The following is a 12,735-nucleotide window of genomic DNA, read 5'->3' as shown; positions in this document are numbered from 1 at the left end:
TCCTTTTACTTGTGGTTCAGACTTGATTCTAGATCCTTTCCAATTTTGATGCACCTCCCCAACCCAAACAGAAGCAGCCATTTGTATTAGCTCTATTGAGATGAAATCCTTTATTCTTTTCTGAGGACAGGGCTTGCATAGCACCAAACACAGTTCACCAGCATTCCTGGGCGGGAGTGCCCTAGGTGTGAAGGTGTCTTTGGAGTGGGCCTGAGTGATTCCTGAAGCAGCCCAGTATTTACACTGAGGGAGCCAGGCCAATCCTATTGTTTCCCCGATCAAAAACTGTGAAATATGCTCTCAGGAAGATGTCACCCAGGACCCAGGTCTCTGAGGGGCTCATGTTTTCTGTGCCCCCATTAAAGGTTATAAAGCAGATGTCTTCAGAAACCTGGGGGAGACAAAAATACACACCAGTCAGCATGAGCACTTGCCTGCCACCCCCCTCAATATCCAGAGCAGAGAGCTTTTCCATTTTTTTCCCCTTCTTTGGGAAGAATCAAGTGGCTCTCACAGCAGCTGCAGAAGTGAGGGTATAGGAACAAGAAGGGCCAAAACATGTGGTTGCCATGACAGAGGGGTGTGGGGAGGGGAGGACTGGGAGTTTGGGATTATCAGATGCAAACTGATATATATAGAGACTGTAAAACAACAAAGTCCTACTGTATAGCACAGGTAACTGTATTCAGTATCCTGTGATAAACTGTAATGGAAAAGAATATGAAAAAGTAGGTATGCATTTTTATATATATATATAAAACTGAATGACTTAGATTTAGAGCAGAAATTAACACAACATTGTAAGTCAGCTCTACTTCAAAGTACTTTTTTTTTTTTTTAAAGAAAAAGAATGGCCCATAGCTCCCCATCTGACTCTGCTGTTTCTTTCCTTCTGACTCCTGCCGTCTTTTTTCCTCCCCAGGGAATACCTATTCTTCTCCCCATTGCCCACAACCCATTCTTTTTCTAAAAAAATTTTAAATTTTGTATTGAAGGATAGCCAGTTAACAGTATTGTGATAGTTTTAGGTGGACAGCAGTGGGACTCAGCCTCACATATACATGTCCCCACTCTCCCCCAAACTCCCCTCCTGTCCAGGCTGCCACATAACACTGAGCAGAGCTCCTTGTGCTACATAGTAGGTTGTTGTTGGTTACACGTTGTAAGTAATATTGCCACAACGCATTCTTTATACTGCGCTCAGGCCGTCTAGGAAAAATTTCTGGTCCTAAACTCACATCATTTGGCCACTCCAAGCTGGGTTGGGTGACTTACCCTGGTGCTCCCTTGGTCTGTAGCCCTCCTCACCCCTAATCTGCCCCTGGTCCCCTTTGGCACAGCCCCCGTGGTACCATAGAATCTATTATAGATTTGCCTCAACCCAAGCAGGCTTCCTCATTCCTCTATGAGGCTGGGGGTTTAGAATGACTGCAATTCCCTTTCTCCAAAGCCTCCTTTGAGCCCATCAGCCTGCTCTGAACTCCCACGGGGAGCTGACATGAAGCCTCCACCCTGTGCCGGTACTGAGCAGCCACTGTACTCCTGTATTCACCTTAGCATCCAACCTCCCCACAGAGGGATCGGTACCGCAACTCGCAGAGTGCGACGTTGTAGCCAAGTTCTAGCATAAGCATGTAATTTATGATCTCAATCTGGACACTTCCATGTTGGGAAGGGGAGACTGTTAACCCCTATGGTGGGACAGCACAATAGGACTGTCCTCAGCCAACCCACCTTGTCACTTGTTCTATTTCAGGGATTGCTAGAGCTGACTTTCCGTGTTCATGCATCTGAGGTCTCTGGTTGAACTGAAGCTCTGGGAAACCTGAGGCCCTTAGTGTTCCCCTCTGCTTGTGACTCCCACCACGCCAGCATGGGGTGGTGTCTCCATGGTTATTGCAGGAGGAGGGATGTCCCAGACTGCCCTTCACTCTCACGTGTTTGGTTTTGTGGGAGGCGCTGGCCCAGCCACCGGGGCTCAGCAGCATCTGAGGTGCAGCAATGATGTGATCCGGCCTGCAGAGGGCGCCCTCCTCCCAGCAGGAGCCCAAGGGTTCCTGTAAGTCTGAGATTTGGGAACCAGCCCCCAGGGTTGTCCCTCACCTTCTGGATGTAGTATTTACGGGACAGTGGGAAGCTCATGCCATTGATGGTGAAGATAACAGGAGGCAGGGTCATGGCACGGTTACATGAAATCAATCGCTGTAAAAGAAAGCAGGAGAGAGGTTGATCCAGGTGTTCCTTGGTGTGTGGGGAGCCCAAGAATGACTGTGGCATGACCCGTCACCTGCTCATTCTGGAGGGGGCTGGGGTTGATGCTCCTCTGGATGCTGCTGACTATGTCAGTTGGGCCAAACAAATATGAGCTCCCGATATCCAAAATGGCCTGACATCCGCCGGAACAAGCAATCACTTTTCTATTCATGGAGATGCTGAAAGACGGAGGGACAAAGCAGGCACTAGGATCACTCTGGAGACCCCCGTATCACTATCCCTTCCCTGACTCTCTCCTGAAGAGCTCTTCAGCTCTTGCCCTGACTCTGTTTTTCTTTCCTCTGGTCACATCATCTTTTTAACTTCCTTTCAGTTCTTACAGGCACCAGGCTCAGGGCCTGGGCTTGTGCTGGCAAGCTTCCTAGAACCTCATCCCCTTTGTTTAGCAAATTTCTCCTTACTTTCCAGGTTAATTGTCACTATGTCAGGAAAGTATTCCCCGCCAGAGTAGATAAGGCTCCTGTCGTTCTCAGACCCTGTAGACCCTTCCTCGTGTCTAGCATGTACCAAGGTGGTAATTCACTGTGTGGGAACTTCATTTCATGTTGTTTCACGTACGTCTGCCTCACTAGATGTCAGGGCAAGTTGGATCCTCAGTGCCTCCCTCAAGTGCCCAGCACACAAGCGATGCACAATGTATGATTGTTGAGTGAATGAATGAGCGGTAGTGGGGGAGACACAGGCTGCCTTGGGAGAGTTTGTCTCCCAGCACTGCCCCCTCACCCGGCTCAGACCCTGAGGTCCCTGCCAGGGTAGCATGAGCAGACCCAGGGGCCTCCAAAGAGCAGGTGAGCTTTGGCCTGAGGCTATCACAGAGAATCCCATCAATTCTCGCCCCTTGTCCTCAGGCCACGCCTGGATCCCAGCTTCCTGATTCAGGCACAGCCCCAGCCCCGCTGTGTGCCCGGCTCGGGCGGCAAGTAGCACTGGTTAGGTGGGGTGTCTCTTTTTATGCGTTGCTCTCAGGTGTCAAGACTGCAGCCAAACTCTCTCCACTGTTGTGTAACTTCTCTCTGAGGAGACCAGTTTTCTCAGTTTTTCAGGACTTTCTCAGCTTTTCAACTGGCAATTCTGTGTCGTGAGCACACCCTAGGTCCTGGGTGGCCTTGGTCAGTAGGTCATCTTAACACAACCCTGTTCAGGTTGGTGAAATTCCCCCTGATCCTCTTTTCTTCACACTATAGGGGCCTCTAACCAGGCTCCCCACCTCACAGCAGAGGAATGCAGCCCTCCCCCAGCTGCCCAGGCCTCTCTGGACCCTTTCAGGACCCTGGTCAGAGGCCTGGACAGCAGCTCTGGGGCAACTGTGAACCCATGGGTTGTGTGTGTTCCTGTGCACATGTTTGCATGTATTTGTGTGTCTCTGTGTGTTTATATGTTTGCCTCTGTATGTGTTTATATGTGTCTCTGTATCTGTTTTTACGTGTGTGTGTGGAGCGTATGTCTGTGTGTGACTGTGTGTGCATTTGTGTGTGTACCAAAAGGAGTATGTCAAGGCTATATATTGTCACCCTGCTTATTTAACTTATATGCAGGGTACATCATGAGAAATGCTGGGCTGGAAGAAGCACAAGTTGGAATCAAGATTGCTGGGAGAAATATCAATAACCTTAGATATGCAGATGATACCACCCTTATGGCAGAAAATGAAGAACTAAAGAGCCTCTTGATGAAAGTGAAAGAGGAGAGTGAAAAAGTTGGCTTAAAACTCAACATTCAGAAAACTAAGATCATGGCATCTGGTCCCATCACTTCATGGCAAATAGATGGGGAAACATTGGAAACAGTGAGAGACTTTATTTTCTTGGGCTCCAAAATCACTGCAGATGGTGACTGCAGCCATGAAATTAAGAGGTGCTTACTCCTTGGAAGGAAAGTTATGACCAAACTAGACAGCATATTAAAAAGCAGAGACATTACTTTGCTGACAAAGGTGTGTCTAGTCAAGGCTATGGTTTTTCCAGTAGTCATGTATGGATGTGAGAGTTGGACTATAAAGAAAGCTGAGCACTGAACAATAGGTGCTTTTGAACTGTGGTGTTGGAGAAGACTCTTGAGAGTCCCTTGGACTGCAAGGAGATCCAACCAGTCCATTCTAAAGGAGATCAGTCCTGGGTGTTCATTGGAAGGACTGATGTTGAAGCTGAAACTAACTCCAATACTTTGGCCACCTGATGTGAAGAGCTGACTCATTTGAAAAGACCCTGATGCTGGGAAAGATTGACGGCAGGAGGAGAAGGGGACGACAGAGGATGAGATGGGTGGATGGCATCACAAACTCAATGGACATTAGTTTGGGTAAACTCTGGGAGTTGGTGATGGACAGGGAGGCCTGGCATGCTGCGATTCATGGGGTCGCAAAGAGTCAGACATGACTGAGCGACTGAACTGAACTGAATTGTATGTGTCCATGTGCATGTGTGGCAGCATCATTTGCAGTGGCCCTCAGAGGGGCAGACTTACCTGTCCACCGTTATCTGCCATAAGCGGGCTTGGGTCACTGGTACCCACTTGAGAGGTCCCTTGTGGTAGGCGTGGTCCACCCCACCAAGCATCAGCAAGCTGCTCTTCTGCGGCCAGCTGAAGAGAGAAGGAAGAAGGGGCTCGTTGGAGGAGGGTAACACCAGCCACTGTCTGAGGGCTGCACTTCTTGACCCGTCAGAGGCACTACTACGGTCTCCATTTTACACATGGGGAAACGGATGCTTGGAGAGCTTGCGTACCTGACCAGGGTCGGTCCCCATCTAATGAGTGTCACAGAAGAGGTTCGAAGCTGGGCATCCTGGCTCCAACCAGGCCTGGCTCCGACCACCCATCCTTCTGAAGAGGGCCTGGACTTTTCCAGCCACCTGGATGCTCAGATATACCCTCAGAGGACTCTATGCTGGAGGGGTCGGGCTTCCTCCTTGTCTAGCCTGTCATTTTTCAGGAAAGCTGATGTCTGAGGGAGCTAAGAACATGGGTTCAGTCTCACCCAGGGTTGACTCCTCTTGCCTGTGACCTGTGCTGTCCATGGGACTTCAAGCTGAGCAGGCCACCCACCTCCACTCTCCCTGTCTTGAAATCCCTAATGTGTTTTGAACAAGGGGTTTCACATTTTCATTTTGTGCTGGCTCTTGCAAATTCTGTAGCTCATCCTGGGTTCTCAGTGAAATGTTAATGAGGAAGGAAACATTCCAGGCATCCTTCTCCTTCCATCCTTATCAAATTCATTAGCAAATCCTGTTGCCTTTTCCTCCAATATCCTGACACCTTCTATTGCTTTCCCTATTACCTCCACCTCCCTGGACAAAGCTGCACCCTTGGACCCATGAGCATGGTTGTATTCCAATGAAACTGTATTGATAAAAACCCAGTAAAAAAAAAAAAAAATAAATAAAAATAAAAACCCAGTGACGGGGCCAGATGTGATCCTGGGGCCATAGTTCTCCTAGGCTAGACCATCTCACAGGAATATTCTGGATGAGGTAGTCTTTAATTTTTCATGCAACTGAAAGCATCTTATAGTTAATTTGGAGAGAGGACTTGTCCAGCTCAGACTTACCTGCTTATGAAAAAGGCAAAGACAGGCTCAGAAATGATTCCATTTTTATTCATGCTGTCGAAGATGGGGGTGGTCCCTTGGATGGCAAGGCTGGGGTAGGCTAAGCCCATGATGCCATCATAAGGTGCATGTTCCAAGGCCCCACTGAGCTGATTCATGCTGAGGACAAATGTCTGTGACTTGGCAATAAGTCGCCCGATCTGTGAGAGAGGAGAGTGTGCCCACGTAAAATTTGGGAAGTGGGACTAGAACTGGGCTGTGGGACTGTAGATGCCATTAGCACTCTAGAGAACTGAATCATCAGTTGATCTCAGATGGGGACATCAAGCTGGGACAGGAATTTGGGTTCCGTTTGTGTGGGGCCATGCATCTTAGCAATGCCTGCTTATCCTGCAAACACCATCTGAGTGAGTCAAATTGGTCTCATGTCTTCTGTACAGGTGGGGCAACCAAACTCAGGGCAGGACTGAATGGTTCCCCTCTGAGGATACAATGAATAGAGAGCAGAATAGTCTTCTCTTTGGCAACACTATGATCTGATGACAAACATGAACTGAATTCATTGCAATGCATTGTGGATCCTGTGTCTGCCCAGGAAGACAAAAGCCCATTATACAATATCTTTGGCTGGGTTCTAATGAACATTCTTCCTGGATATCAGGCTTTTGGGGATGTGCACACTTGTGTGTGAGACAGAGGGAGACAGAGGCCCAGACAGAGAAACACAGGGAGAGCATACTCAGGCACTGTGTGTGTGTGTGTGGGGGGGTGCGGGTGGGGGTGGGGGCACAGAACATAGTTTTTATTAGTCTCAAAGGCCTCCTAGAGTGAGAACCCTTTTATCAGTCCCATCTTACAACTGTGACACCTGATTTCCCTGCCTGGATACCTGAAGCCCTGTGCTGCCCCAGGGGCCCCAGATCAGCTTTATCGTTTCCCCAAATCCCACAGTTACTTGCGTCTTGAAGGACAGTCAAGCTCCAACTTAAAAAATAGATGAGCTGGGCAAGGCCCTCACTCTCTATACCTCACGTCCCTCGTCTTTATCCTGAGCTAATAATAGTACCTCCTGCCTGGGGATGTTGCAGGATAAAACAAGTTATTACCATGAAAGTGCCCTGTAGAGCCTGTGAATATAAAAGGGGGTGCTTCATTCCCCCTTCTTCCCACTCCAGCAAAATGCACCTTGGGTAATGGAGATGCAGGTCCACACCCCAAACCTCTCTCTGGGGCTCACTGTTTTGGGAGTTTGTGTGTCAGCAAGGGCGCTGTCTCCCCAGGGACAGGGCCCTGCTGGGCATGTGGCCAGCCACGAGGAGACTTTCAGAAAGGCAGTCCCTCCCAGCTGCATCTATTTTATAGGCAGTGGTTGCTCCCAGGACCAGACCTGACTGAGCCCCTGGTTCCCACATTACCCGAATCGTGTCAGTGGCAAGAACTCCCATTATGCTTCCAGATCCATAACTGAGTTTGATGGGGTTCCCCTTGTCAGATTGGAAGCTGCTGGACATCTTAGGGTTGTATCTCAAGTGTTTAGCTGCCGACACAAGCGATGGGTATCAGTCAGGTGCCGGGAATGGAGGGGGGGGGGGAGGGGGGGAGGGGGAGGACAAGATGGGTGGGGGGCTGGTACTCACAGCAGGAGGGAGCTTGGCAGTAGATGAAGGAAACCCACAAGTCAGACGAGCTGGTGTCAATGATGACACTGAACTCTTGAGGGGGTGTTCCAATGGTGATGTTGATGGTGTAGGCCATCTACAGGGGTCAGGGAGGGAGGTTAGGGCAGACTTGGCTGCCTGGCTACCCTCTGTTCATAGCGTCCTGCCTCCCTCTGGGCATCCCAAGGCCTGAAATCACTTTCCAATTGCCCTTCCTCACAGCCTCTGCTCAGAGGTCCCTTCATCTGAGAAGCTCTCCAGTCTCCTCTTTAAGGCCAACCTTATCACCTTCTTCTCCAGGTGGCCCTCCTAGTTGACCCCAGGCCACTCCTGCTAATCTCAGAGCATGCCCTGTCAACAACATGAGGGTGGTCCCCTTCTTGATATGTATTCAATTTTTTACTCTCTCTGGCTTGTCTATGCCTTCTTGAACAAGAGATAAGCATCTCCCCCTCCTTTAAAAACTAAACAAAACAGTAGCTATAGTGTTAGACCTTTATGGAGTCACCTGCATTAGGGGCTCAGTAAATTAGTGTCTTTTCTGGATCTGTGGAGGGTGAACTTTCTCTGCCTGAGGATTCACACTTGATTTGCAGTCGGTGTTATCTTTTGTTTGGCATGTCTCACCATTCATCTTTTATCAGTGGCTCACTTAGTTCAGAAAGAATAATCTCCCTGAAACTAATGCCACCTTTTTGACCCAGAAATGGATGTTTACCTACCAGCTGGTCATTGCTGGGCCCAGTCACCACAGACCAAGATTTGAGGATGAGACTGCCTTCTTCTCTGGGAATGGGTTCCTGTTCCCCACTGTTTCTGCCTCCTGCAGGAGCCCCAGCCTCAACATCCCACCTGGCACCTCCAGATGAGCCCCAGTGCTGGACCAGAGCCTCAGCTGTGAAGCACCATCCTCCCAACATGCTCACGTTCAAGAAGTTCCTCAGGGGATGAGATGAGAAGTTGTGGTCAAGAGTAGTTTCCTGGGACAGGCTATAAGATTGTTCCTCCAGGAAATGTTTTGGCATAATTTCTTCCAAGACTGTTTCTCGAAGTGTCTTCATCTTCGTCATAGGGATTCTTTTACCAAGCATGGGGAAAAGGAAGAGCCAATAACCAAGTATGAGTGTCATATCTGGCATTGTAATGGCACTGTGTATTTTCCAAGCATTTTTATGAGTGTCATCTTTTATCAGCATGCCATGCAAAGACATGTCAAAGACTAGGTCTGCATACAGGTTCTGTTGTGTAATCTTGGGTAAACCAGATGACCATTTGGAGCCCACACAGATGAAGACCTTGACACATACATACAGCAGAGGAGAGAGAGCAGAGAGAAGACCTAAAAGCAAATGCAGGAGAAATGCTTTTCTATAGCACCACACCGACAGCTGCACAGGTCATGCACTGAACAGTTCCCAGGAGTGCCATTTTTATATGGGTCATGATGTGACTGGTACACCCAGAGTTATGCAACTCTGTAGGCCTGCCCCATGAACGATGCCCATGACAATATTCTCATCAATAAGTGAGAGTTGAAATTTAAGACTGCCAGAGAGTGATTACTTTCTCTTCTAACCCTGATGGATGGAAGAATAAGAGGACGAAAAGAGAAATCCCAGAAAGAGAGATGATGCAACTTACAGTCCCCATACTTACATGACTATGCACTCTGAGAGGGCCACCAGCCCGAAGAGCACAGGCCACTTCATGCTTCTTTCCTGGGTCCTAGTACGCAGGGAAGTTCAGGTTCTTAGCATACAGTGGTGGCCAAGAGCTCCTAGCTATATATGTTCTGACCTGAGATAATTGTCCCCTTTAGGCTACTAATGGATCTGATAAAGAATACCAAACTCTTGATAAAATCTTTATCTCTATCATTTTCTGTGGACATTGGATTAGACAATGTTGGGTTCTTTTAATGGACCGGAACTTTGTGGTACAGAGTCAATGATAAGAAAGTAAAAGAGAGAAAGAGAGAGAGAGAGAAAAAAAGACCCGGGGACCTAAGCTCTGATGGAGCAAAGGTGCTTTAATGATTTTCCTATGAGTGTATATAGGCTGTGGTGCAAGAAACTTCTTTTGGGAATGATAGAGATCAGAAAACCGAACGTACATCAACCGTTACCAAGGGAACAAGGGGTAATGTTAGTCACAAGGTCAGGAGGCAATCCATATCTCAAGAAAGGGGAGCAAGACTAAGGAGTTTTGTCCTAAAGAGAATGTTTACTAAGGGAGACCCAAGCCTGCCTCACACAATGACCTCAGTCCCTGGGAGCAGCGTGCTGTTCCGCTTGAAGAGGGACAGAGGACTCATGAGAGACAGCACGTAGGAATCCTCCCGTCAAACACTCCCTGACAATTCCCCCTTATTTATTTATAATATTTGTAAGAAGGGTTCTGACCATCAGAGTTTATTCAGTTTTGACAATCTTTGCATGAAGGCAACAGTAGACAACAAATATAATTGTTAAGACAATCACCAAAATTATAGTTCTAGACCCAATGCTATGAGTAAGGCTTTGAAGCCATCTATATGGGTCTAGCCCAGATAATTGATCAGCCAATTGTTTAGCTAAAGTTCCACTTACTACAAAGAGATGTTTTGACAAAAGCAAAAAACAAAAAACAAACAAACAAAAAAAGAAGTTTTGAAACTCCCTTCCTTTGCCCATTTGATATCAAGACGGGTTAACTAATCAATGGAAATCTAAGAAACTAATCTTACAGGGAAAGGATATGCTTCTATTTCTCCGGATGGATCCAACGAGCTCACATGACTTCCTCTTCAGAAGACTCAACCTAAGGGGCCCCCAGCATTCAGACTAGAGATGAAACAGCAAAAAACCCAGGAAGAAAGAATTCCAAAACAAGCCATGGAGACATTAAAAATTTCCAAAAAACGCTGCACTCGACGTCATCGACCTTATAATCTCCCTACTTGGGGACAGATAAATACCCTTACTAATTAAACTGAAAATCTGATTTCTCAACAGGGAATGCCTCGGAATCCTGAAAATATTTTTCTTCGCTATGCTTGCTTTGCTTGCTTTTGCTTCCCCCGCTCAGGCTGACCTGATTGATCACACTTACTGAGCTTATATACCTAACCCCCCTTTTTTATTGTAGGTTGTAAAATGGACAGATATAGAACCAATCATATCCACTAATGAGTCAACACATATGCCCCCTCCTTGGAACTTGGAGGGGCCCTCTCATCCTGAAGAAAAAGAAAAACTAATTAATATCATTCTAGGTTATGAAATCCTTCCTTTGTGTATGGGCACAACAGAATTATGCATAAACGTTAGCCGACAAACTTAGGCCTTCCCCTGCCTCCAAAAGAGGACTTTCTGATACTTCTTGGATTACTTACTGCCCTTTCTTTGTCCATGAATCATGTTTATACTACTAAAACTTTAGGAAAAGAACTAAAGAAAAAACAAAGAACACTATGCAAAGGGTTTACTAATAAGAACTTTAAATATATTCCTGTTCATTGGGACAAATGTCAGGCCAAATCAGGAAAATTAATGTTTATAGCTAATCATACAATTGTCCATTGGGGATCTCATAGTATGTGGTAATTGAACTGCTCAGATGATATTAAAAATACTATGTATGATTATATTACTCAAGTAACATGGAAGGTTACTAATACTACAATGGAATATTACCATGACAGAGGACTTCTTGGCTAGCTTGACGATGGAATGGCCCCCACCTCGTCCTCGAATCATCCTTGATAAACAGATAGGGCCTAAACAATGGGACATCTGAAAACTTGCTGCAAACCCTGAAGAACTTGGGACTTGGACCAGACATTTCACAGGGACCAATCATAGCTATAGCAATTATTTCTTTCACTATAATCAATCATATTTTATACAAGCCTATGTTCCACTTCCTTTTGTTGTAGCTATAGTATATTATTAATGATATATTCATGAGGGAATTGCTGTCACATAGGAAGTAAAGCCTTGGCTACAAAATTTTGACAAATACTAGGACTGTTATGGAGAAGGCAATGGCACCCTATTTCAGTACTCTTGTCTGGAGAATCCCAGGGATCTGGGAGCCTGGTGGGCTGACATCCATGGGGTCGCATAGAGTAGGACACAACTGAAGTGACTTAGCAGCAGCAGTAGCAGGACTTTTAAGCCTATCTTGAGGTAACATAGTCTACTGAAATCTTTTATGAGGCCCGATATGATTAGGATAAAGGAGAGAGAAAGTGAATTTCTCCCGGTCTAAAGGGTGTAGAGGTATATTAAAAAAGCAATCTTGTGAATCAGTAATAATAATGTGCCAATTTTGAGGAACAGTAATAGGTGATGGGATCTCTGGTTGCAATGCACCCATAGGTTTCATAAAAGAATTAACTTTTTTAAACTCTGTTAAGAGACATCATTTGTTATATTTCCTTTTTATAACAAAAATAGGAGAGTTCCAAAAAGAGCAAGATTCTTCAATATGTTTCAATTTTAATTGTGCGTTTATAAGTTCTTTAGTAGCTTGTAATTTTTCTTTCGTAAGGGACCATTGCTTTGTCCAAATAGGCTCATAATTTTTCTCAGTTATTTTAATAATTGTTTTGTTTGTTAAATGAGCAGTGGCCCCTAGGAAAAATGTGGAATGTATATCTGAGTTTGCCATTGCATAAGTAAGTCCCTTCCTATTAGATTAAGGGGTGCATCTATCACATAAGGTCTTAATGTTGTAGGTTGGCCTTTTGGTCTATCATATGGGTAGATTTGAATATTTTGATAAATTTCTTGTACTTTGGTTTGAGAAATTCCTGCAATTTGGCAAGAGACCTTTTGTATAGGTCAGGATTTGGGCCACAAGTGTTTGGAAATAATAATAATATTAGATCCAGTGCCGAGGAGACCAGAAAATCTTTTACCATTAATTTTGATATTTATATTTGGTCAGACATATTTAAATACCAATGATGTCCATAAGGATTGTTTTTGATCTGTATTGCCAAATCTGCCTGTCCATACATTATTAGAGGAGTTAATAGAAATGTAAGGCAAAAGAAGTAATTGAGCAATTTTGTCCCCCCCTTTGAATTGCCATAGAATCTGAGCTGACATCATAATTTGAATTTCTCCTTTATAATTTGAATCAATTATTCCAGGGTGAACAGTAATTCCTTTAGAAGCCAAATTAGATCAGCCAAATAAAAGACTGAAGGTCTGTGGGGGCAGGGGTCCAAAAAGTCCAGTAGGTACTTTAGAAGGGACTGCTTAAGGGTAA

The 12,735-nt window shown here is 45.8% G+C and overlaps 1 protein-coding gene across 1 annotated transcript; it reads right to left on the bottom strand.

The window, feature by feature from the left end:
• Nucleotides 1–238: 238 nt before the first annotated feature.
• On the bottom strand, nucleotides 239–9,185 carry LOC136168944 (pregnancy-associated glycoprotein 2-like). Its single transcript, XM_065936684.1, has 9 exons — nucleotides 9,133–9,185; nucleotides 8,403–8,553; nucleotides 7,456–7,573; nucleotides 7,234–7,355; nucleotides 5,819–6,018; nucleotides 4,738–4,854; nucleotides 2,288–2,432; nucleotides 2,104–2,202; nucleotides 239–391 (listed from the first exon to the last, which is right to left on the bottom strand). Exons 1-9 carry the CDS (start codon nucleotides 9,183–9,185, stop codon nucleotides 239–241), a joined length of 1,158 nt encoding a protein of 385 aa, XP_065792756.1.
• Nucleotides 9,186–12,735: the final 3,550 nt, after the last annotated feature.

This window comes from Muntiacus reevesi, chromosome 5 (assembly GCF_963930625.1).
Source record: "Muntiacus reevesi chromosome 5, mMunRee1.1, whole genome shotgun sequence".
In the NCBI taxonomy this organism is placed as follows: domain Eukaryota; kingdom Metazoa; phylum Chordata; class Mammalia; order Artiodactyla; family Cervidae; genus Muntiacus; species Muntiacus reevesi.
This window is presented reverse-complemented; position numbering and strand designations above follow the sequence as displayed.